General features: G+C 43.5%; 2 protein-coding genes across 6 annotated transcripts in view; both read right to left on the bottom strand.

The window, feature by feature from the left end:
• The window catches only part of EFCAB8 (EF-hand calcium binding domain 8), a 62,378-nt gene extending 59,542 nt beyond the window's left edge, over window positions 1–2,836 (bottom strand). The window contains exons 1-2 of the mRNA XM_072735154.1: window positions 2,786–2,836; window positions 468–684 (exon numbers count right to left, since the gene is read on the bottom strand). Coding sequence (XP_072591255.1) covers window positions 468–684; window positions 2,786–2,836 — 268 coding nt within the window. The remainder of the gene's footprint in view (window positions 1–467; window positions 685–2,785) is intronic.
• An 11,763-nt stretch (window positions 2,837–14,599) lies between these two features.
• Window positions 14,600–27,087, bottom strand: part of MAPRE1 (microtubule associated protein RP/EB family member 1) — a 33,243-nt gene continuing 20,755 nt past the window's right edge. For 4 of the 5 annotated variants that reach the window (XM_072736116.1, XM_072736117.1, XM_026009894.2 and 1 more), the window contains exons 5-7: window positions 23,950–24,071; window positions 18,116–18,268; window positions 14,600–16,336 (exon numbers count right to left, since the gene is read on the bottom strand). In XM_072736116.1, the coding sequence (XP_072592217.1) occupies window positions 16,280–16,336; window positions 18,116–18,268; window positions 23,950–24,071 (332 nt within the window). In that variant the 3' untranslated portion in view covers window positions 14,600–16,279. The remainder of the gene's footprint in view (window positions 16,337–18,115; window positions 18,269–23,949; window positions 24,072–27,087) is intronic. The other variant, XM_072736118.1, reaches the window with a different exon arrangement.

Here is a 27,087-nt window from a genome sequence, read left to right on the forward strand (position 1 = left end):
AATCTTGCTGACAACCTGAGTGGACTTGGGAGCAATCCTTTCCCTGGCAAGCCGCAGATGATACCACAGACTGAGCCTAGTGAGACCCTTAAGCAGAGGAACCAGCTAAACCTTGTCCAGATGCCTGGCCCACCGAAACTATGAGATAATCAATGTGTGGTTTAAGCCACTAAGTGTACAATAATATTGTCACACAGCAATAGATAACCATACATATGAAGTTGTTTGGAAGAAAATATACCGAAATGCTAACAGTGGTTACATCTGGGTGCTTAGATTAGGGGTATTGTTTCTCTAGATATGAAATAGCTTCTGATATGCTTACAATATACATAATGACAGAAAGTCTTAAAATTTTAAAGATACCGGATGAAAAACTGGTTGCCAAATCTGAACCCTCCACACACCCAGGTTTTGGTTCCTACCCTGTGCCAAAACCAGAAACTAAGCCTGCAAGGCAGCTTTACCTCCAGTCGAGTCAACATCATCCTCAAACATTTTCTCCATCTTGACCATGTGTAGCTGGGTAAACAGTTGAGACTCATGATGGCTAAGAGTGACAGTTGATGCTGGGGAACTAAGAACCTCCTCATTCTTCTGGAATCCACCTGGGGTGGATGCCTGAAACAAAGAAGACTTCAAAAACTGGGGAGGGAGAGGGTTGATTTCCTGAGCTAAACACTTCTAAGCACATCTTATTGAAATAAAGACTCTTTGGGGGAGGACAGGGTATGCAGGGTTACAGTGAGGCAAACAAATAAATCTTAACCACTTTTAGACCTAGGAAGACCAAGAAAGCTCTCCTGACTTTGGGGAGCTACTGTTCCCCTTTTGCAGATGCCATGACTGAGGCTCAGCGAGATTAGCAGACACAGCCAAGGTCTCATCTCACACAGACCAGGACTCCAATTTATAAGGTGCTTCCATTTATAACTATATTGTTTCAGTCTTCAGTGCTGATAATTCAAGACCCTAAGGAATCCAGCTCCATCTTCTCCAGCCAGTTTGATTTGGTCAGGAGCATCCCAGACCCCTACCTAAGTCAGGGTCAGATCAGATCATCTGCACACATATCAAAGCTCCTGACAGGGACATTCTGCTTCCTCTTCCCACTTGTCTCCCTACACCCCCCACATAGCCTATCCCAACCTCAACAATGAATGCCTCCTCTCAGTAGCCCTACGTACACTTAGCACAATGCTTCTTCAGATCACCAAAAGCTCAGGTCATCAAAAGCTGCTTTCCTCAAAAGGAGTGGACCATGGGATAACCATTGAGTGTTTGTTGCTCACTGAAACGTGCTGCACTGAGTCTTAGGCATTCAAAAAGACTAGTTCAAAAAGCCAAAACCAAGGTGGAAGTTGGGTGGCTCACTCTCCCAGTCCAACCCCACTAAATGAGCAAACGTGCTCATCCTCATGTGAGTGAATTCTATTCATTCTCTCATGGTCTGCACACATTTGTTGAGTGCCACAGACTGTGGATACATGAGTGAATATAGTGAAGACTGGCCTTCCTGGAGCCCAGTGTATGAGCTAGTCTGTACTCCTGCAGCCACGCAGGCCCCAGGTTAGACATCTCAGTACCATCTTTGGCTCTTCCCTTCTCCTATGCACTCTTACTGTCCCTCCAGCTGATTCTTACTGTGATACTTCTCCTACACATAAGCCGTGCTCCCCTACATTCCTGGTCCACCCCAAACACTGGCCTTGTGCTGGAACAAGTACAAGGATGTTCCCAAACTGGGACTAGAGTTTGGCGTTCTTTTCCACTCCCCCTCCCCACATTGAGATCAATCACCCTCTGGGAGGCAAATCTGATTATACCTTTACCCCACCTCTTGACACTTTTCAGGCAACTACCGCCACACCCTACTCTTGAGTGTGGCATTCAAAACCCTTTGCATCGTAACCCTGATCTTTCTAGTTTCACTGCACACACCATGGTCTGGGCACACCAAATGCTCTCCACCCTCCCCAAACACAGCAAGCATTCCACTCTTACTCACATGTTCCCTCTATGCAGTGCAGATCACTTCCCCTTGATGTGAACTCCTACCCACTCTTCAAAGCCTGGCTCAAATGACACTTCCTCTAAGGAGTTTTTCCAGAACTTTCAGGGGACCATCATCCTTGCCAACTCCATGCTCCTAAACTCTGTTCACATCTGCCATACATGCATGAATGTCAGTCTGTACGTGTAGACAGAACAGTGTGATGGGAAACACATGGCTGTAAAGAGTTCTGGGTTAGAATTCTGCCTGGCTCCCTACTTCCAAGCTAATTTACCTTGGGCATATCACATCACTTCTCTGAGTCGCATTTCTCATCTGCAAAACAGAGACCCGTAGTGCCCACCTTGCAGGGTTGCAGTGGTATCTAAATGACCCCCAAATATACTGGCAGGCTCCACAGGCTGTAGTTACAGACTAAATGATGGCTCTTGTGTTTACTCTGGTCTCCTAGTAAGCTCTTTGAAGGCAAGGGCATTATTTAGTTTATCTGAATTTAATCTTAATTTGTATTAATAATCCCTCTATTCCCAGCCCCAAGCATACAACAAACACTAAATACTTATCTCAGGCATGATGGTAATTTGTACAGCCTATCCCACCACTGCCACAACTTAGCTGGACAAAATTAAGGATAGTCCCTATAGAGACTGCAAATTGGTAGCCTCAGATTTGTTGTATCTGGCCAATATACTGCTTTAAAAGGGAAAACCTGCCTGCTGCCATGCACAGGTAAGTTACCTACGTGGCCTTGTGAATATCTGAGTTTGTTACCCTGGCGCAGAGACTGATAACTGATAAGACTTCTGAGCTGATGAGCGACATCTGGGCAGCTCTGGAACGCCCCTCCCCTTCACCAACCTCTAATGGTTTTCTTACCTCTTGAGACTGAGGGCTCTCTCTTAAGTCCTCAGAAGACGATGGTTTTGACCTAGAATAGGGAATCATGATCACTTTACTCCAACCTTCTACGAACATATGAGAGGCTGAGCTAGCTAGGTTCCTCCCAAGAGGGTGGAAAAGAAGTTAGGGTCGGGTAGGGGGGTGCTGCCTTGACCCACAGATACCCCCAGCACGCATTTGATGAGCAACCCTTTTCCCCTAGGAGCTCCTCCCCAGGAAGGTTTCCCAAGCCAGTCCCTGTGAGCCTTCATTTCCCTGATGAGGAGGAGTTGTCCTACTGAAGCCCTGAGGCCTCTCAAGTGAATGCCAGAGGCTTCCTAAAGCAGGCCACACTTTGTACAAAATTCGGAGGGGCTTAGGTGGCCATGCAGTTAGAAGATCTACTACAGTTCACATATCGGGCAGGCACACGTCCACGGAGTCAGACACAAGGTCCAGAGGTGGGGAAGGCTGGCCCCACTTGGCACTGCATACACCCCCGACCTGCCCTCCAGTGTGCCTGGAGGGAGGACAGAACCCTCCTCACTGCAATATGGCATCACATGAGAGTGTGGGACAGGTCTGGCCCACGGAGGCCTCCTCTGAGGTTAGAAAGGGCGGATTTCTGCTGGGTCAGTGGCTCCTCCATGTAAGATGGAAGCTAGCACTTTGTTAGGATTACTGGAGTGCCAAATTGTCTAGCCAGCAAGAACCCAAAGAGCACTTTAGGATGGCAGGGGAATGACCAGGATAGAGTCAAGCCCCAAAAGGCTCAGTTCATCAGCCAATGAACCAGCTTGGCTTGACAAAGGGCTCCTAGAGGTGCGTGGAGGAGAGGAATAGTGGGAGAGAAGAGATGAAAGAAAAACGGAAGCAAAATGTACAATCTCAGGGCGCCTGGGTGCGTCAGTAGTTTGAACATCTGCCTTCAGCTTGGGTCATGATCCCAGGATGCTGAGATGGAGCCCCGTGTCAGGATCCCTGCTCAGCGGGGAGTCTGCTTCTCCCTCTCCCTCCATCCTTCTCCCTGCTTGTACTCTCTGTGTGTCAAATGAATAAATAAAATCTAAAAAAAAAAAGAAAGAAAAAAAAAAAAAGAATGTAGAATCTCCAGTATTTCGCCAGGGAGTCTGAGCAGGATGAAGGGCAATTATGGAAATTTATCGCATAAGTGGAGGGAAGATTGAAGACTGGCCAACAGTGTCCCAACCTAAGTTGTCTTGGCAACAGCTCAGATATAAAAAGCAAAGGAGAGAAAAGAGCCAAAGGAAAGGAGATTTGAAAGCCAAAAACCAGGGTAACTAAGGGAAATGCCAAGAACATTTCCAGGAAAGGCAGCAAGGAGAGAAAGTGGCTTCATGCATGTGATGCTGGGCTGTCCAATTAAAAAGGAGAAACAAATACCAGGAAATATGGGGGTCTGAAACTGACAATTGGCTACATTTAGGGAATAGAAAGGGGAAACATACAAAAGACAGGAGGAAGAGATGCCTCAGTGGACCAAGATGGTAAGAAAAATACAAGGTCCCTAAACATGGCCATTAAAGGTCACAGAGGAAAAAGGCTGCAGGAATGGACTGATAGGTCTGCTTCTGTTAAGAATATTATGTATGTATATGTTGGCACAGACATAGAAAGATGTCTGGAAAAATGCACTCCAAATTTAATGGTGGATATCTCGAGTAGGTGAGATTATGGGGGATTTTTATAGTCTAAATTATGCATTTCTCCAATTTTTTAAAAGATATTTATTTATTTTATGTATTTTACATGGAGAGAGAGAGAGAGAGAGAGAGAGAGAGAGAAAGAGGGAGAGGCAGACCCCTGCTATGCAAGGAGCCTGATGCAGGGCTCTATCCCCAAACCCTGGGATCATGACCTGAGCCAAAGGCAGACACTTAACTGACTGAGCCACCCAAGTGCCCCACATTGCCTTTTTTTTTTTTTTTTTTTTTTTTTTTACTTATTTATTCATGAGAGACACAGAGAGGGAGAGAGAGAGAGAGAGAGAGGCAGAGACACAAGCAGAGCGATAAGCAGGCCTCACGCAGGTAGCCTGACGTGGGACTCGATCCCGGGTCTCCAGGATCACACCCTGGGCTGAGGGCGGCGCTAAACCACTGAGCCTGGGCTGCCCCGTTGCTCCGTTTTTAATTAAGAAAACACTCATGGCAATCCTTAGGATTTATTTTGGTGGAGTAGATCAAGTGGTGGTTAGCGATTTACATCACTCTTCTGTGAAAGACCACGGGGCAGGAGTGGTTGCTGCAGCAGCATTCATAGCAGAAAAAAAAAAATAAGGTAAATGGCTATGGAAGAGGAATGGATGAGTGCATCAATACACCTACACTCAGAACATCCCCCCAAGCACCCTAAAGGATGAATCTTGCCTTTAGCAGATGACTAGCAGGGATTTCCATAAGGTGCTAATAAATACTAATAAGACGCAAAAAAGAGTGCACAGTATAACAATTTTTATGAACAAATGACAGATAGGTATGTATTTACACACACAAGAACATGTGTGAATGTATACACACATACATACACATAATTGTAAACAGGACTACATTTAACGATTATGGGGCTGAGAATAAGAGAATAAAAAAAAAAGAGAAAGAGAGAATATAGGTCCACACAGCAAGTCTTTTTAAGTACTTAGAAATCAATATACTATTAAATAAAACACACTCTATTCTGCTACCTTGACAAATACATTCCATAACAACCTGGAAAACCAGGTTCAGATTTAGAATTCCTTAACTTCTCAGCTAAGTGCCAGAATTTGACAGTGCGGAGAGAGCCAGCCCCCAAGTCCTCTGCCCGCCCAGCACACCTGATTCACCCTGATTAAGTGGCTTGTGGCTGGTGGCAAGTCAACAAGACACCTTACCTCCACTGTTCCATGGCCACCTCAAACCTAGTGGGCTGCCCTCAAAAATGATGCACTGGGCAACAGGCCACAGAGAATCAGATTCAAAGCACTTTGGGCAGGAGAACTCCAGGATTTAGAGCTGTGGGAGCTAGGAGGTGAAGAGGGGGCTCTAAGGACTATTAGAAGGACCACTGGTGAAATATGAACATGGACTCTATATTCTTAGTTAATAATTGGATTAATGTTGTTTCCTGCTTTTGACTACTGTACTGTGGTTTTAAGAGAGAAGGTCCTTGTTTTTGTTTTGTTTTGTTTTTAAGATTTTACCATTTATTCATGAGAGGCAGAGAGAGAGAGGCAGAGACATCAGCAGAGGGAGAAGGCGGCTCCCCATGGGGGGCGCCTGATGCAGGACTGGATCCGGGAACCCCAGGATCATGACCTGAGCCAAAGGCAGATCCAACCACTGAGCCACCCAGGAGTCCCATGAGAAAGTCCTTGTTCTTAGGAAATACACACGAGTATTTCAGGGCAAAGAGGCACGACATAATTTATTCTCAGATGTTCAACACACATATAGAATGATAAAGCAAAGTGTTTACAATTAGTCAATCTGGACAAAGGGGAGTTCTTTATAATTATTCCTAAAACTACTTAAATATTTTTAATTATTTCCAATTACTAAGTTTCCTAAGTGATAAGTATGTATCTCATCAAAACACACTTCTCTGTGTATGTCTATGGACTGAAACAAGTTTAAAAATACTGGTTGAGGACAAGAGACATCCAAGAAAGAGCCAAGAGTAAGAATAAGAAGCAGAGAGACGTATTAGCCCTCTACTCCTGAAGGGGGTGGGGGGGAACTGAGATGTAGAATTAAATTTCTAGGGGCACCTGGGTGGCTCAGATGGTTAACTATCTGCCTTCAGCTAAAACCATGATCTCAGGGTGTTGGGATCGAGTCTCACATCGGGCTCCCTGTCTGGTGGGGAGTCTGCTTCTCCCTCTGCCGTTCCCCCCTGCTCGTGCTCGCTCATGAATAAATAAAATCTTAGAAAAAAATTACATTTCTATTTAGCATTAGAGAACAGGTTAAGATGGGGAGACATCATCCCCATTGGCCTTTATCTACTCCCTCACATTTACTGGTTCTGGGAGAAGTGGAGGCGTGGGGCAGGACACAAACCTGGAAACAGGCGAAGGTTGATGGGACAGCCACTAGGGGAGCATGCTAGGGATGGGAAGAGAGTCACTGGTTTGAGGAATTAGTTTGTAAGAAATCATGGGCAGATGACTTAAGACCAAACGCATTCCAGCTGTCCTGGAAACAGTTACTAGATGCCCTCTTGTTCAGCCTTTGGTTGCAGGCAAACGTATCTCAGGACCCACATGTCCAATCTTGGGGAGACAACTTTAACCCAAAACCCTCACTCACCCTGACCCAAGCTGTTCTTCCCAAGTAACCTTGCTGGCTATTTTTGACAGAAATATATTGGTTTTCGACTTCCATCTCAACTGAGACATCTTGGCAGGTGTCCCTGAGTCCAAACTAGCTCCTCTGTGAAGTCATTGTGGAACTCCAAGGGCTTCCACCTGACTAGTCAGTTGGCCAAGTTTAGAATGAGGAAAATGAGATAATTCCATGTGCAGAACACAAAACAGAACATCGGAATCCATCCCACAAACCATACCACACAGCCATCTTTCATCCAATTTGAGACATTCTCTTTATTGACAAAGTTGAACTTACAGCGATGACATGAGCTACAGCACACACAGCCAGGACAAGTATGAGTACAAAATGGCCCATAAGACATATATAGCACAGTGCCCATCTCTCACACAAACTGTAGAAAATGCCAGGGAGCTTTATGAAAAAGCAGGATTCACCAAAACCAAAAAAGGGTGTCAGCACCAACAAAAAAACCAAAAGGCCAACTGGCCCCCAGAGTTGGGAAATAGGAAGGCACAGCAGCTCTCTACCCTGTCCTCCATGTAAACTCCAATTCTGTGATAAGAGAAAGGCTCTAAGAGCATTGTGGATGGGGGTCCTTCAATCTAACCTAAGAAAGGCCTGGACTAGATGCAGCACTGTTCATCTTGGTCCATGGCAAAACACAACAGGCTGACCTGGTCAAAGGTAAATCTCTTAGGAAGATTTCAACCAGGGATATAGATTCCAGCTTTAAAGATACCCAAACTAAATCATATTTCGTGACCTAGAGGTTACTAAAATATTACCACCAAATAAGACATTCTCCCCAGATCTGTACCACAAAGACAACATACAAAAAAGTCTGCTCCCATTTCATCAGTAATGGAGACACACTTTTGTCACAACATTAAAAGTGGTTCAATGAAATGTCATAAAAGGTGCAGATCTTTAAAATCAGTTTTATTAAACTAGGTATTTTTTAAACTAGGTATTAATACTAGAAGGATTTACTGGAAAAAGAAAACAAGGCTAATGACCCCTCATCTGTTTCCCACTCATTTTTTGACTTTCATTTTCCAAACCAATGTTACCATTTCTACATATAGCAGTTCCTATACTTGTCAGTTTTCCAATATGGGCCTAAAATATGCTAAATTCTGTCATAATAAATATATTTCTCCTTCCCCGGGAAGAAACATGAGAAAAGGAGGGAAATATTAAGATGCAATCCACTCTTTTGGTAAAGAAGATTCAGAAAACTCCCACCTGAAAAAAGTGAAAATATGACCATCTACTCAACCAAGACAAAACAAAACAAACCCAAAAAACTAAAAACAGAAGTGGGAGAGATGTTCCAAAGTAAAATATCCTAGGGGTGTGCCTGGGTGACTCATTCAGTGAAGCATCTGCCTTCGGCTCAGGTCATGATCCCAGGACCCTGGGATCCAGCCCCCAAGTAGAGCTCCCACTCAGCAGGGAGTCTGGTCCTCCCTCTCCCTCTGCCCCTCCCCACTCTGCTCATGCTTGCACGAGCTCATGCGTGCTCTAATAAAATCTAAAAAAAAAAAAAAAAAAAAAATTAAAGAAGTAAAATCTTAGACCAACTTCTTTACAAATACATGGAAAAAAGCTCAAGTCCTCCTACCTGAGACTAGTTCAGCACGCCCTGTCAATCCTAAGGAGTTTCTGGTCCCTAACAGCAAGAGATGCCAGGGATGCTGCCAGAAGGAGCCAGGGCTGCAATGACAGATCAAGAAAACTGCTCCAGGGATGGCACCTCCATTCCACTCAGCAGCGAGGTCAACAGTGTCCTCTCTAGTTCTACCATTGTGGGTTTTAAAACATTAAAACTTCTATTCTATGTGTCAATTATTCCTCAATAAAGAAAAACCACAACTCGTATCCTTCTCAGCTTTATATAATTTGTCAACAATTTTCAGATGCAAATTGACAGCCAAGAGAGGCTTTTCCTTTTCAAACATGAATTAAAAAGAGGGAAGTCAGTGAATGCTGGAACTGGAGAGGACCCTAAAGATTAGTATCAAGATCATACTTTCAGTTGAGGTCAACTACTCCTCCCACTCATGTGACATTGCAAACAATGCTCTTCCTGGGGTGCCTGGGTGGCTCAGTTAAGTATCCAACTCTTTGATTCAGCTCTGGTCATGATCTCATGGGTCTTGAGATCAAAGCCCCCGTTGAGCCCTGTGGTGAGTCCCGAGGCGATCTTAGCAAGGGGTCAGCTTAGAGTTCTCTCCTTCTGACTCCTCTCCACCCTCTCACACTCTAAAATAAATAAATCTTTTTTTTAAAGATTTATTTATTCATGAGAGAGACAGACAGACAGACAGACATAGGCAGAGGGAGAAGCAGGCTCCCCACAAGACAGCCTAGGGGGGGACTTGATCCCGGATCATGCCCTGAGCCGAAGGCAGATGGTCAACCAACCACAGACCACCCAGGTATCCCTAAAATAAATAAATCTTTTTAAAAGTTTAAAAATAAATAAAACAATGCTCTTCCTATCCATACCACACTAAGAAAAAGCAGGTTCAAATGCCAAAGACTTCACAGAATACCTTGTTTCAAGAAAAAAGACAGATTCTCAATGTGGTCAGTTACTACTTACCCACCTCCTCCCTCGAAACAGAAATACGTCTTAAAAACTAGGGGGGAGGGCAGCCCGGGTGGCTCGGCGGTTTAGCGCCACTTTCAGCCCAGGGCGTGATCCCACGTCGAGCTCCCTGCATGGAGCCTGCTTCTCCCTCTGCCTGCGTCTCTGACTCTCTCCTCTCTGTGTATTCTCATAAATAAATAAAATCTAAAAAACAAAACAAAACAAAACTAGGGGGGGAAATATTAAATCACAGAATTAGAAATCCTGAGGAAATTTTAAAAATTTTTTATTTCATTCAACATTGAATCATTTCTTCTCTCAGCCTTTAAAATTAATAGGGAGGGAGGTGCACATAGAGGAAGCTAGGATAGCCCACAGCTACTTGTAAAAAACACAAATAGTTCATTCAACCATGCAGAATTTAAATTTTAAGCTAAAAACAGCAGTCTATATATATAATTACATGTTTAACTCACATCATTTTGTAGAAAAACGTAAAATGCCCCCCAAAAGGCAGTATTGGATTATAAACCTTTAGAATGCTAAAATCCAAATAACCATAAAGTATGACAGACCTTAAAATCACTGGAACTACTTCAAAATCTACCAATGGGGCCCCACTATGAGAACTATGAATTATAGGAACATGATAAAACTACTGGCAAGCAAGCAAGGGCAGAAAGGAACCCACAGGTCACTCAAGCCCCAATAGGGTAAGCCACGGATGATCCCAGTGCGGCGTGTCAAGTCTTGTCTACATGGCTACAGCAGGCCCCCTTCCCTGGGATTCACTCTGCAGTCTCTGCGGCCCAGAAGCAGATGCTCCACCTCCTTATGTATGTGCAGAAGGTCAACAGGAGCCTAACACTAGGTCACAGTGCCCACATCATTCATCTGACTTCACCTCCACATGTAGGCATTTCATCATCACATCAAGAGGAGGAGGAATATCGTACATTAAGATACTGAGAGACCACATTCATTTAACTTTTAGGATTTATACTGTTCTAATTATTCTGTTTTCAGTTGTTGCTAATTTCTTGCTATGCCTAATTACAAATTATTTTATTTTAAGTATGTCTGTATAGGAAAAAACGTAGTATATCTAGGGATCGGTACGAGCCACTGTTTCAGGCATCCACTGTGGGCCCTGGAAATGTATCATCTGCAGGTAAAGGGGGACTACTCTATTACCAAAGCTCTCCTTGCAGCTTGCAGCCAGACACAGGTTGAACCACTTGGTCTTCTGTCAAAGCTCCTTCTTTTAGAGCCAAAAAAAATTTTTTTCAAGATTTTATTTATTCATGAGAGACACAGAGAGAGAGAGAGGCAGAGACACAGGCAGAGGGAGAAGCAGGCTCCATGCAGGGAGCCCAATGTGGGACTCGATCCCAGGTCTCCAGGATCAGGCCCTGGGCTGAAGGCAGCGCTAAACTGCTGAGCCACCCGGGCTGCCCAAGAGTCAAAATTTTTTAAGTAGGCAACCTTGAGATCAATACCTGAGCTGAGGGGCACCTGGGTGACTCAGTCAGTTAGGTCCAACTCTTGGTTTTGGTTCAGGTCATGATCTCAGGGTTGTGAGATGGAGCCCCATGTTGGGCTCCACAATGGGCTCCACACTGGGCATGGAGCCTGCTTGGGATTCTCTCCCTCTCCCTCCACCCCCTCCCCATAGTTCTCTCTCTCCCTCTCTTAAAAAAAAAAGAAAAAGACCTGAGCTGAAGTCAGAGGTTGGATGCTTAACCAACTCAGCCACCCTGGCACCTCAAGAGTCAAAAATTCTCTTAGAGCACAGAAGTTGTACACTTTACAATTTCATCATTATTGAGAATTTTTTCAAACTTTCACATGCAAAATGTATGTCGCTGATGCTGAGAAACACTGTGCTTCTCCCTGAATCAAAGCTATCCCTGTCCTGATGAAAACTGGCCCCAGGGGTAATATTTGCCAGAAAGAGGCATTCCTACATTCTTTTCAGATCCAGTATATCAGCTTTTCACAGACCTAAGTAACTCTCTCTGGTCCAGAAGAGATCTTGGAGAAACCATCCCTGCTCCACTCCCCAATGAGCCAAAGAAAAACTACTCTGCAAACCCAGGACACAGGGCATGGAGGAGGACGGTGGTCTCGACTCCTGGTCCCTGGCCTCCTGACCACAGCACTAATTCCTTCATTCATTTTGGTAAAGGTCAGAGAAGGACTCTAGCCACACACCCCCTTCATACATTCAGTCTACCCACTTGTATGCTTGACCCTGGACTTAATAGTCTACACTGCAATGAGTCATGCATTAAGACTGAATCTTAGAACCTCATCTCTGCCCCCTCTAGAAGCTAGAACCATAAAGCCAGCTCTGTTAAGACTTACCCAGATGGGCTAAATCGCACTTCCCAAATCTCATTCTACAACCAGAACTGAAAGTTGAAGACCTCAGTAAATAAATTCCTCTTCCTCCTCTTCCTCCTGCCTGCACGCAGCTTACCCTTACTTACCAACAATGCCTGTAGACTAAGGAAAGTAACTCCAATAAATCAGCATAAGGGGGGAATTTTTAAAAAATTTTAAGGTAAGACATCTGACAGACCTGCAAGCTGCTGACAGATCACTATGCAGTTCTAAATCTCTCTCGATACCATCTACAAAGTTCTAGGCTTTGATGGCTAATCTGCACTGTGTGAAAGTATGTCAAAAGTATGACATCATCCTAAATTTTACATCAATACTGACCACAGGCTCAGGGTCAGTGTGGTTCAGAGTGATTACCTCGAGTTCCACTCTCTGTTGACATCAGCCAGATTTGGATCACCTGCACTAATCTCATTAGGTTCATCAGGCTTAAAGACTAGGCTGTGTTTGTGTACTGTGGTGAACTGTGGTAAACATCACAAAAGGAGCTCCTCATATCAAACCTTGTAAAATACTACTTAAAGAAAAACTCTATAGAGTCACTCTGTTATAACAAAGCTGCTTCCTGCCCAACACCGTATTATTTTCTAGAGAGTACACCTTGAAGAAAATACAAGTTTTTAAATCAATGAATTTGAGTTACTGAATCACTGAATTTTCATTTCAAAGAAAATGGTGAAATGTGCATTTATACTTCAATTTCCCTCAGGAAACTGGATGAAAATCATAGTCTGAAAACCTCAAAGAGCTAGATTCAATACCACCACCAAGCTGAAAAAGAAACAATAAAAGAACTTGTTACTTATTTTACAAAGTACTGGAAGCCTATCTTATGCATACCCTCCTGCATGGTGGACAGCAGGCACCAAGAACACCCAGCCTTGCAGATCCTAAGGTAGTGATGGCCTTCACTGGTCACTCTCTTTGCCAGAGGTCCATACAAAAACTGTTCTAAACTCTTCTGATCTAGAAATTCTAGAGAATGTCCGCTGGATCTGAAGAACTTATGCTCGGCTTCCTAACATTGTGGCTGCTTTTTCTATCAGCTCACTCTGATCACAAGTACCCAGTGAGGGAGGCACTTCAGGCAGCATCCATCCCCATTTGGCAGCTCAGAACAAGAGAGATCACATAGCTTGGAAGTCAAAGTTAGGATGGACCTGCAAGAACTCAAATCTGATGTTTCCCCATCAGAATTAGACTTGAACATGCAGGCATGTATGTTATACAACATACAAGTATGAGGGTTACATTAAGCCCAGGTCACCTGAGCTACAAAGTAAAATGCAGATTTTCAATCCCCTGACTCAATTTCTAGAGATGGACTTTAGAAATAGATTATGTCAGTCAAGTTCCCCAGGTGATTCTAAAGCCCAATAGCTTGAGGAACACCAGCCTGACTGAACCATAAATCCCAATCCAGCCAGAAGACCCATGTTTACCACTCCTCAAGCAACAGAGAACTTGCCAAGCAAACCAAGCAGCTTCCTCAAGTTAAGTGCACCAGTGACCTACCCTGAACTAGTCTTATCAAGACTTTATAGGGCTCAGCCTAAAGAACAAGGTCAATAGACTTAGAAGTACACACAGGATCAGCTTCACTCCTTCCAAGGTAATTTTTCAGGTGACATTACCCCATGGTATCTTCACCAACTCCAAGCACGCCTGGAGGTGTATCCTCTGTAGATCACCAACACATGGGGTGTCAAATTCCTTCTGAAGGTGCACAACACTTCACGGAAGGTATAGTACCATTAATTTCTAGAGGAAGTTTTGTGGATTTAACCCTAGGCAAAAATCAAGTTGGGTTTACAGAGTATCCATAATTGTAATAAGAACCCTAAAAATTATATAGAAAACCAATTCCTACCCATTTAACTTCTTTTCATACTGAAAATGGCAGCAAGTCTCCTTTTGAACTCATTTCTTACGGCATAGAATTTTAAAAGGGAGGGGAAGATGGTAATTTCAGGTTATTTCATAGTGTCAGACTATTAACTGCCTTTGAAACATACTTTCGGGGGGGGGGGGGGACTATCTCCCCATGGTATCCAGCAAGCACTGTCCTGCTGTAGTTCTCAGGAGGAAGCCACCTGAAAAGGCTTCAAGGCAGCGGGGCCAAGCCTTAGACTTCTCAAAGACCTCTCACAGTAACATGAGAACGTCTAACAGCAGGAGGCTGAGAAATGAAATATGAAGAACAGAGAAAAAAGGAATGGGCTTAGAAATAAGTACATTAAAAAAAAAAAAAAAAAAAAACAGTGAAAGACTGAAAAGATCAGTCTGAATTTAAGAGAGAAGAATCAGTACCTTACCATTTGAACCTAAAAGAATATACCCAGGGCAAGACAAATTTCAGAAGACATGACACTCTTGAAATACAGAATTTTATTTAGAAACTGTTTAAAGTAGAAAAAAACCCTGTCAAGAAAGACCAGGTGGAAAATGGGTTCCCAATAAAATGGTATTTTAGGGCAACAAAAGTCTAAAAGGCCACAAAAGAGAAATAGCACCACTGTTATTTGAACAATGGCTAGTTACTTGCATTTTTTTGGCATTGTTAATCACTGAATCTGGGTTTTCCTCTGAATTCCACACAGAGCATGCACTACACAACAATTTTATCATAAAATATCTGCTTTCTACACACATTTTAGGACAAGCTACCACCAGGAACAAATCAATACAAATACATCAGGGGCTGAACAATCTCAGTAGTGGGTGACACACATTTTGCAGAATTCTGCCAAACAAAGGAACTGAATAGGCTAGGGGCAAAGCAATGAGGAAGAGTTAAGGAATGAAATATTTTAAATATTAATAATTAATTCAGACACGGTACTGTATCTTCTGCAAAAGAAAATTAACATTTAGTAACACGCTAACGAATTTTATCTCCAAAGAGATTAGTGCACTGGCAAAGTATTCCGATAACAGTGGAGGGTGGTGGACAGCAGGTACCGAGAACACCCAGCCTTGCAGATCCTAAGGTAGCGATGGCCTTCACTGGTCACTCCCTTTGCCAGAGGTCCAGAAAGACTTGCAGCGTGACCACCTGCCTGCTGAACTTACACTCTAAGCAGCAAACTTTAAGGAGCCAAAGAGGAGTCCCCAGTGGGCACAGGGAGCAGAGAAGAGAAACATGTTCAATGTAAACTTAAAAGACAGTAAAATGGGACATGACCCCCATTCAAATCCCAGAGATGTGGGCAAGTCCCCAAAAGTAGTTGTTAGATTTAGAAACTGGACACACCTCATTTCCCAAAAACACAATACATAGAAATTTCAGGGATAACTGGAAAAATCGTCAGAGAAATGTTCAATGAAATTCAAGCTCTTCAACATCTCAGGGCTGAAACGTGCCCTCTATTCATCCAGGCAACAATGCCTCTTGCTTCTTAGAGGAGGGATACGATTGGTCAAGGACACCAAATGGCTTTACAGAGCAACTTTTTAAACTTCCCTTTTGAGCCAAGGTCTAGGTCTTTGAGGATTCAAGCAGCCCTGCAAGGCCTGTGAACAGCAGATTCCAAAGGTCCAGAGGTCTGGCCCTTCCTTCCCAGACACCTTGTCAAACATGTAACATCTCCTGTCATGGTACATTTTATATTTTGAAATATGGAAGCATATTTTAAATACTCTTAAGGCATTTATTTATTAAAACGTTCTCTGCCAAGATTTCACATTAGCTTAAAATTCAAATCAGTCTTTACATTTCTCTACTGAGGACTCCACCTCAGTGTATGACATAAAAGCACCTTCTCCAGCAGTGAGTGTTACCAGCATCCACACAGTGAGCCCCCATGGTCAGCCTCTCTGTTCCCCAGGTGACCCAACTAGATGTTAATACTGCTCTGCTACAGGGTAAAAGCTCCTAACTCAAACTCATTGGAAAAGGGGTGAAACTTCTGCAAAGTGCACTTTAAGAAGAGGTACTGTTTGCTCATGAAAAGAAACCAGTGAGTCCTCTAAGAATAATAAAAGGGGATATTTTACAGTTAAGCACATGATTTGGAGTGAAGAATTCGGATGTTGCTTTGCTGGTCCAGGCTGTTAATACTCTTCTTGGTCCTCCTGTGGGCCCCCTTCATCAGGTATCACAAAGCCTTCCTAAAATGGGAAAACGAGAGGGGAAAGCTATTACTCAGCACCAAATGAAGGATTAGTTACTGTGATGTCACTTGTCTCATATTAACAGTCTCTTCAAGTCAGTGACTCTTCCCATCTCTACCACACCCTTATCGTTTAATACTACAAGGCCACATGACCACTACTTTATTAGGCATGGAAACACATCTCACAACAGTCAAAAACTGAGCACAAGGGCAGCCCCGGTGGTGCAGTGGTTTAGCGCTGCCTGCAGCCCAGGGCATGATCCTGGAGACCTGGGATCGAGTCCCATGTCAGGCTCTCTGTATGATGCCTGCTTCTCCCTCTGCCTGTGTCTCTGCCTCTCTCTCTCTCTGTCTCTATGAATAAATAAATAAAATATTAAAAAAAAAGAAACTGAGCACAAGCTGATTTCTTAATTATGTCTTCATTATGGTGATGATATCACATATTATATTGTACTTAAATGTGTACAGTCCATTATGTCAATTCTATCTCAGTAAGTTTGTTTAAAAAAAAGAAAATGTACCCTCAAAAACCTCTGATGTCACCATGAAAGTTCAGTACCATATCATCTCTTCTCAATAAGCTGTCTATGCAGCCAACTTTTCTTTTATGCATTTCTTTGACAGCACTTCAGGACCATGCATGCCACTGTGGGTGTTGTGGGTTTACCTAAAATACTCACAATACTTATAGTAACCTCCAAGACTGACCCAACATTAGTGGCATGGAAATACAGCAGATTTGAGGTTACCACTAATGCTCACTCCAGGGCATTCTTGCATAATAATGGCTATATCACCATAAAAATCAGACCTCTCCTTCAATCACCATCTTATTTTTAACTAAATCTCCACAGCTGAATTTACTTAAGACTCCATTAAGATAATACTCAGACCAGACCAAGGGCCTCTGCATCTTCATCATCTTTGTTTTCACTGAAGCTAGCATAGAGCAAGCCCAGAATAAGAATTTATGGACCAAAGTATCATCTTTTCAGTCATCTGTCTTCATCCCCTGAAATTTACTTGGTAGACTTAGAGAACAGTGTTAATGCCAATATTAGTATTACCTTGTATTTGTATACTGCTATACACACTATAAAACAGACATACACTGCAACTTGATGGTACAGACCTTATTAGGTATGCAGATTTATAAATAAGTAAAGCCATTAAATATTGGACATAGAAAGATACCAAATCCTAAATGTAGGAAAAAAATTAGTCTTCCCTGATCAGCTAGCATGTCATGATTAGTATCACCAGATTCTGCTGTGTAATAACATACATGGATCCCAAGAAACTTGACCATAAAGTACTATGAAGAAATGGGAACCAGGCACACTCCTGAGGAGGAGGAACAGAGATACAGCCATGGGCAGGGGACATCCGAAAGGGGCCATATCATGCCTGGGGCCCTGATAAAATGGGAGACAGCACATCAGGATGAGAGGTCCAAGTTGCAGGGGTAGAGGGATGGTGGGGTTAAGAGCATTTGGTGGCACTCATCACTTATCAGTGGCCATAAACCACAGAAGCAGTGCAAGCCAGCCACCTCCTTGTCCTATTCCTGCCTCAAAGGCTCACAGGCCTCAAGGCAGAGGCTGAGGCTGAGCAGAGGTGCCTTCTGGCTGACTTTCAGAAGTCAAAGTCTTTTGATGAATGCTATCCTAGAACATGAGGAGCACCAGCACTGAGTGCTGAAACCAACCAGATAAAATTTACTGTTTTAGATGGCAAAATGGCAAGAAAATATCCTCGCGTCAACACATACATCTGTGGCATAGAGAATGTCCACGATCCTCTGCAATACAGGGTTGTTTTCCCCTTCGTTCTCCTGGCAAATCAATTCAATGTTTCTTAGCTTTCCAAAGTAGAAATCTCTCTCTTTCTCCAAGTCTTCGACGGTAAGTTTCAATACATTGACCTGCGTAAGACATTAAAAAGGATAAGATACTAAGCATTCATGTACCAACAACATATCAGACAAACTGCTAAGCTGAAAGGAGACATGGTCTTCCATCACACTCACTAACATGGACCAAAACCCACTTTAGTTTAATACCAGTTTTCTTTCACTCCAGATAAAATAACGTGGCCACCTTGACTACAATATCTCCCAGGAAGAGGCAGGTTACACCAGAAATCATGAGGAACTAAGAATAGATCAAGGAAAGAAAACTTTGGGATCCTGAGACAAATACAAAAGCAGAATCCACAACCTGCCCAACAAAGTGGCTGACAAGCATCAACTGAGTTCTCACCAGGGCACTGGTCAGTGAAATCCAGGTCTTTCTACACGTGGAGGTCAATGGAAAAAAAGGGTCTGGTCCAGAGAAGCGGGGCAGAAATGGCAAGGCAGAAGAAGACTACTGACTAAAAATGACTACGCTAGTCAAAAACAACTAGAAGTGACAGTGGCCCAGGCATGGAGAACTCAATGATTCTCCAGAGGCTACCATATCCTAGGGATGGGAGGAGCAATTCATTATTCAAAAGGAGAGGAAAGAGTCCTGGCACCTGTCTCTCTCCCAAGAGAGTTTCAAAAGGGAGAGAAGACACAGAAGCAGGGAGCAGACCCAGCACAGCCCGTTCCACTGCTAGCTCCAGCAAGCATTTCGCCAGCTCACCACATGTGCTGCAGGATTCTCCAGGCATCCAGCTGAGGGGCTCTAATTCTCACAAAAGGCCAACAAGGAAATAAATCTCAGTGCTTAGGCCGGGTCTCTATCTAGCCAAGATTAATAAATGTCCTAAGACTTCTCATGGCCATTTTAAGCATAGTGCACATCTTCATGCCAAGACATTCAACTCTATGACATGTGAATTTGATTTAACTCTCAATTACAAATGCAAATTACATGGCATACCACGCAGCATAAAATAGTTATGGGACACACAGGCTGGGGCCACAGGCAAGGCCAAGCAAGGAAATCAAAAGTGCAGCTACTGAGAACAATTCAGGCAGCAGGGAATTCTGAGTGCCTGAGAGGCACCACAGACATGTAAGTCCAGCCGTCTGAACTAAAGGCAAAAACTGAGACAAATAGCTTCTTTAGTTCCCCCACAGCCTCGCAAAGAAGCCAGATATACCCAAAGGGATCAAGTCCTGTCCCAAGGTGGAAAACTCCCCCTTCATAAGTTGTAGTCGAGAAGCATCCAGCAATGAGAAAAGGTGTCCAGAACCACAAGGGCCATTCTGTCAATTACTTAATTTCAATGTTCATCATCAAAGGCCTGATGAAAACAGTCTTTCAATTATTCCTTTATCAACCACAGAAATCACTTTTTTTTTTTTTTTTAAGATTTTATTTACGGGAGACAGAGGCAGAGACACTGGCAGAGGGAGAACCAGGTTCCCTATGGGGAGCCTGATGCAGGACTCGATCCCGGGATCACAACCTGAGCCAAAGGCAGACGCTCAACCACTGAACCACCCAAGCATCCCCCACAGAAATCACTTTTAAAAATAACTGAGAATTTCAATGAAATACTAGCATCACCTAGTAGCCAGCAAAGCTAAATCATCTATTGCCTCTCCTTCTCCCCAAACCTGATTTTACTGCTGCTGTTGCTTCTTTAAACTCTCGGCACCAAAGTGGACGAGGGGATGGAAAGGTAAAACCTGGGGCACCTAGGTGGTTCAATTAAGTGTTTGACTCTTGATTTCAGCTCAGGTCATGGTTTCAGGGACATGAGATCGAGTCACCCCCAGTCAGGTTCCACACTTAGCAGCTCACATTCTCTCTCTCACTAAAACAAGTAACTCTTTAAAAAAAGGGGAAGGGGGGGCAGCCCCCGTGGCGCAGCAGTTTAGCACCGCCTGCAGCCTGGGGTGTGATCCTGGAGACCCGGGATTGAGTCCCACGTCGGGCTTCCTGTATGGAGCCTGCTTCTCCGTCTGTCTGTCTGCCTGTCTCTGTGTGTGTGTGTGTGTGTGTGTGTGTGTGTGTGTGTGTGTTTCTACGAATAAATAAAATCTTTAAAAAAAATAAAATAAAAAAATTTTTAAAAAGGGGAGGGGGGGATGGACAAGAGCTGACTGACCCCAGCAGTAGGAAGTTGCCTTAAATCTTCAGTTCTAAGATCTAAGAGCTAGGGAAGAGGCCTTCTAATCACATTAGTGACTCAGGAGGGAAAGGAAGTCAAAAGACCTTCAAAAGGTATGCTACACCTTGGAGTCCATCACCCATGGCTCACTAGTGCCTCCCTCATAAACCCAGTCAAACTTTCTTGGACCTACACATCATCAAGGGCACCAGAACCCAGCCTTTTGGGCATCCCTGTGAGGCCAAAGCAGCATTCCTCCATGACATAACTCATTAAGTAGGTATCCACAGGAAATAATTAGTACACACTAAGAAGTCACTGGCTTTCACTCCCGGCTTGTTTACCCTTTGAGGTTATTAAAACTCTGTGGCTAGTAATCAATGTCACTCTTAAAACTTCTCTTGCAGTAAAGTAATAGCTATAACTTAGGAAACCCAAGAAGAATGCTTTGGACCTGCACTGGCCCATACAAATGGCTATTTGAGTACTTGAAAAGTGGCCAATGCAATTGAGACAGGCAGTAAATATTAAATATACACAGGATTTCAATGACCTAGTACGGTCTTCAAACATAAAATATCTCATTGATGATGATTTGTATTGATAACATGTTAAAATGGTAACACTTTGGATACATGTAATGGGTTATTAGAAGAAATTTCATGTATTTCTTTTCACTGTTTTAACATCCCTAGTAAAAAAATTTAAATTATGTATGTGCCTCACATCTCTGGTTTACGTTCTCTTTTGAACTGCTCTGGACCAAATCAACTAAAAGTAAACTTCTCCAGGATGTCTTAGGAATGCAGAATTGTTGCAGATCTCCTAAGGAAATGGATACCAGTAGGTAATCTATGAGAATACACTGCTGTCCTCTTGCCCCAAGAAGCCTGTCTGGCTCTATTTCCCACATTGCAGTCATGTTCCCTAGACTTCCACACCTTTGCTAAGGGCCACAAATTCAAATACTTCCAAGGGGCCAGACAGATCAGTAAATGAGCCAAGGAAGTTAGTAACAGGGTGTTACAGGTAAGAATTCTGGCAACCTGGAGAGGTCCTAAAAAATCCTTCATATTAAAGAGAAAACAAAATGGAAACCCTGCACAAGCCCAAGTACTCCAGAGAGCAGGATGGGGGCAGCTGACTCAACTCTCAGGGCAGGTCATTTAACCTCCCCCACCACACTGTAACTATCTGTGAGACCTCACAGACTAATGCAAAAGTGAAATTGAAGTACTCACTAAAGCTATGGCAAACCACCACTCTAAAAATGTCAATTATTTTTGTTTTTATTAACATTTGTCAAGACAATCTGACACCTGTGAGCTTTTAAAAAGACACTTCAGAATCTATTTTGTTCTATTAAGACCATGGACAAGAACTATAATAATCACAACTGTCTTATCCATTGCTATTTTCACCATTTATCCTAGACACCACTCCAGGGACCCAAATAATAGCTCATATAATCTGCTCAACTTCACACAACACAGTTAAGTTTAGAGAGGTTAACTGACTTGCCCCAAGTAGAAGTGGCAGAGCTAGGAAAGTCCCCAAATCTCTACAACCCAAAGCCTGTGCCCCATCACACAGGACACTACCTGTGCCAAGAGCAGCAGTCCCACAGAACCTGCCACATCTTTTCCCAGAGATTCCAAGATCAACCCTGGGCTAGCCACCCAGCCCAGGCATTGGCAACACTGTTTTTCCCTGAGACTGCTTCCTGTGTACATCCTTGCCTAGAAACCAACAGTTAGCAGGGAAGTCTCCTTATTCTCCAGGACTTCTGTACTTCACAGTGACAGTTCTAAGAGGGTACGCAAAGCAGCCACACTAATAGGGATGATGACCCAGTCACCTGACATCCCCACGGCACCTAGAAGCACAGGGCACACACAAATCAAAAATTGGGAAAAACAAAAACAAAAAAACGTGATCTCTGGCAAGGCTCTTATATCCTGATCTCTGAGGAGTAGGGCTTGGGTTGTTATGAGAGGTTCCAGGTTCAAGTGAGGCCTCTGCCCCCAGGTTTTAGGACTTGGCTTTCAAGAAAGTGAAAGGAGGGATCCCTGGGTGGCGCAGCGGTTTGGCGCCTGCCTTTGGCCCAGGGCACGATCCTGGAGACCCGGGATCGAATCCCACATCGGGCTCCTGGTGCATGGAGCCTGCTTCTCCCTCTGCCTGTGTCTCTGCCTCTCTCTCTCTCTCTCTCTCTTTGACTATCATAAATAAATAAAAATTAAAAAAAAAAAAAAAAAAGAAAAAAGAAAGTGAAAGGATTCAAACCCAAACACACAGAAATCATAGAGCATCCCCCGATTTTAAAACTGGAATTAGGGGCAGCCCAGGTAGCTCAGAGGTTTAGTGCTGCCTTAAGCCCAGACTGTGACCCTGGAGATCCGGGATCAAGTCCCATGTCTGGCTCCCCATATGGAGCCTGCTTCTCCCTCTGCCTGTGTCTCTGCCTCTCTCTGTCTCCCATGAATAAATAAATAAAATCTTAAAAAAAAAAAAAAAGAACTGGAATTAGGGGCACCCCAGGCTGTTTAGTGGTTTAGGGCCGCCTTCAGCCTAAGGCATGATCCTGGAGACCCGGGATTGAGTCCCACATCAGGCTTCCTGCATGGAGCCTGCTTCTCCCTCTGCCTGTGTCTCTGCCTCTCTCTGTGTCTCTCATGATTAAAATCTTAAAAAACAAAAACAAAAACAAAAAAAACTGGTATTAATCAAGAGAATCACCTAAAAACAAAAGAACAAAACTATAAGGACTGGTGCAAAAATGTCTAAATTTTGGGTGCCTGGGTGGCTCAGTCAGTTGTGTGTCTACCTTCAGCCGAGGTCATGATCCCAGCGTCCTGGGATTAAGCCCCACATCAGGCACCATGCTATGCAGATAGCCTGCTTCTCCCTCTCCCTCTGCCTGCCACTTCCCTCTGCTTGTGCTCTGTCAAATAAATAAAATCTTTAAGAAAAAAATAAAGTCTAAATTTTGTTCAGATCCATAGAAACCTCTGATGTGTACCATCAGGATATTTAACTAATTCTAAAGAGTATGTTTCAAATGACTGAACTAGTAAGAACAGAAGATCAATAACAGGCTTTCCATGCCAGTTCCACTCTAACTTGCATCTCCAATGACCCACAATTTCAGTACAGAAACTATGGAATCTTCTTTTTTCCTTACTATTTAGAAAGGAACTTTTCTTTATCTTTCGTCAGAGACAAACGTCAAGAGACACTCTCTGAATCCCAGAGAACCCTGACAGTGTTTCAGAGACCTTCAACAGGGTTCTACTATGGGTGGGTTTCCAAAGACATTGGTTTCTGTCACACTAATAGATCTTAGAAACACCTGATCCCTCTCTTCCACCTGCACTTCCACATTCCCACTCCCCACACAGCACTCAAAGTGCTCACACATAATGAGGACCGCTTCAGCAGAGGGACAAGGCAGGCCTTCCTACAAAGACAGGCAGGCCTTCCCTGCAACAGTGTTGCCAAGCATTCTTTCTCCTGAAGAAACTTCAGTCTTTGATCTTAGACAGAGGAGGTGCCTACCTGCTGCATCAATTCAGCTGCTTCATCATCCCCGTTGCCCACACCAGGATTCTTTCGCACCACACCCGGGCCAGCCTTAGGGGTTGCAGTAGTTCTGTGTGTTGCAATGGGCCTCTGTGGAGCTGAGAGAGGAGCAGAGCTTTCTTTAAGAGGAGAAATTTCAAGACAAAAAAAAACCCACCAGACAAGAGGAGGCTGTGACCAACTGCCCTCCACAGCTATGCAGTGAAGAGACCTCCTGTAGAGAGCCCAGCATGCAAGACAACATTCCCATGTTTGCCCAAAGTGGTTTTTAACCTGGCAGCAGAGTTAAGTACCAATTTTAGCCACCATCTTTTGTGCTGGAAAGGACTCCCTCTGTGAGGTCTTTTTTCCGCTGGGGTAAAAAAGACTACCATCTGAAAGAGACGCAGTCATTCTGGCGAAGACTATCTTAACCTAGCTCCAACCAAATCCACAAACAGGGCAACTTCGTGAAGCAAAGGCAAACTTCATGCCAGGAGCGAGCTCATGGTCCCAGATGCTGCCAGATACCCAAGGTTTCCCATCTGGAAAGTAAGATGCCCCCCATCTTAGAACCTCAAACTCCTTGGCTTGGGAAGAAAAGGGTGGTAGAGACTGCTCTTACCACTAATGACCTCAAAACCCGCATATTGCTCACCTTTTAGAAGGTGTTTAGGAGGGTTAGGAGAGGAAAGCAGCGCCCTGACTAGGACTTACAGACTTCTCTGTGAGCAGAGCCAAAAGCTGACAAAGTTAAGGAAAAAGGAGTAAAGTTAAAACAATCAAGAATAATTGAGAATGGGCTATCTTGAGGTAAATTTATCGTTCATGATTTTAATCATTTATTTAGCAATTATTTTGTAAAGCCATATATTATGCCAAGTTTAGAAATATCTGATCTTTCTGACACCCCAAACAGTTCAATAACCATAAGGCCTTTCACCCCCAAGTACAGGCACTTCTCCTGGATGATCTCTAGTATACGTTCATCCCCAAAACCAAATGCTTAGTGCAAGTCTCCACTTGCCTGTTACCAACATCTGAAATATGAAATACATAGGGTTATCTACACAGATCCCCATTCTAGGAAGCTAAGCACTCAATAATTGGTGAAATCAGAACTCTCATACATGCTGCTGATGGGAATGTGTTACGGTGCAGCCACTTTAGAAAACAGTCCGGTGGTTCTGCAAAAGGTTAAAGAGAGGAACCATATACAACCCAAGAATTGTGCTCTACAGCATATACCCTTTAGATTTATGCCCAAGAGAAATGAAAACATAGGCCCACACAAACACTTGTATAGGAATGTTCAAAGTAGCATTATTCGTAACAGCTCAGGAGGGGAAACAACCCAAATGATCATCATCAACTGATGAATAAATACAATATAGGGATGCCTGGGTGACTCAGCCAATTAAGTGTCCAGCTCTTAATTTCAGTTCAGATCATGATCTCAGGGTTGTGAGATCAATCCCCACATCAGGCTCTGCACTGGGCATGGAGGCTGCTTAAGATTCTTTCCCTCTTTCTCTCCCTCTCCCTCTGTCCCCACCCCCCCATTAAAAATTAAAATAAAAAAATAAAACATGGTATAGCTGTACAATGGAGTATTATTTGGCCATTAAAAAAATGAAGTACTGACATGTACTACAACATGGATGAACCTTAAAAACATTATGCTAGGGCAGCCCGGGTGGCTCAGCGGTTTAGCACCACCTTCAGCCCAGGGCCCGATCCTGGAGACCCAGGATCCAGTCCCATGTTGGGCTCCCTGCACAGAGCCTGCTTCTCCCTCTGCCTGTGTCTTTGCCTCTCTCTGTGTCTCTCATAAATAAATAAAATCTTAAAAAAAAAAAAATTACACTAAATAAAAGAAGCCAGATACAAAGACCACATATTCTATGATTTCATTTGTGTGAAATGTTCAGAATAGGTAAATCCCCAAATAAAGTGGATTAGTGGTTGCCCAGTGTTGGGGGATAGGGGGAGCTGAGGGAAAATGGGAAGTGACCACTTTGGGGCACATACAAAGTTTCTTTTAGGAACTAATAAAAACATTCTAAAATTGGTCATGGTGAGGTGCCTGGGTGGTTCAGTGGTTAAGCATCTGCCTTTGGCTCAGGGTGTGATCTCAGGATCCTGGGATCAAGTCCTGCATCAAGCTCCCTGCAGGGAGCCTGCTTCTCCTTCTGCCTATGTTTCTGCTTCTCTGAGTCTCTCGGGAATAAATAAATAAAATCTTTTAAAAATTTAAAAATTTAGGGCAGCCCGGGTGGCTCAGCAGTTTAGAGCCGCCTTCAGCCCAGGGCCCAATCCTGGAGACCCAGGATCGAGTCCCATGTCAGGCTCCCTGCATGGAACCTGCCTCTCTCTCTCTGCCTGTGTCTCTGCCTCTCTCTCTCTATGAATAAATAAAATCTTTAAAAAAAATTTTTTTAATTTAAAAATTAATTTGGAAAAAATAAAAAATAAATAAATAAATAAAAATTAATTTGGTTGTGGTGATAGTTGAACATATCTGTGAATATATTAAAAAGAATCAACTGTACATTTTAAATGAATGAATTATACAGCAAGTGAATCATACCTCAACTCCTTGGCTTGGGAAGGAGCCACATCTCAATAAAGTTATGAAAATTAAAAACTATGCAGGGCAGCCCTGGTGGCTCAGCGGTTTAGCGCCGCCTACAGCCTAGGGCGTGATCCTAGAGACCCAGGATCGAGTCCCACGTCGGGCTCCCTGCGTGGAGCCTGTTTCTCCCTCTGCCTGTGTCGCTGCCTGTCTCTCTGTGTCTCTCATGAATAAATAAATAAAATCTTAAAAAAAAAAAACGAAAAAAAGAAAACTAGAAACTATGCAATGTCTCTCTCTACCCAGCAGACTACTATGGGATCTTAACTATATTCTTTGCAACTTCTGGAAAAGGAGGAGTTAACATCTGCAGAACATCTGCCCTGCCCCTAGGTATACATACGTTCTATGAATACACAACTGCAAAAGAGGTTTTGGGAAATGTACGAGGCCAAAACCTTTTTTTTTTTTTTTTTAAGATTTTATTTATTTATACATGAGAGATACAGAGAGAGAGAGAGGCAGAGACACAGGCAGAGGGAGAAACAGGCTCCATGCAG

Source organism: Vulpes vulpes, chromosome 14 (assembly GCF_048418805.1).
Source record: "Vulpes vulpes isolate BD-2025 chromosome 14, VulVul3, whole genome shotgun sequence".
NCBI lineage: Eukaryota > Metazoa > Chordata > Mammalia > Carnivora > Canidae > Vulpes > Vulpes vulpes.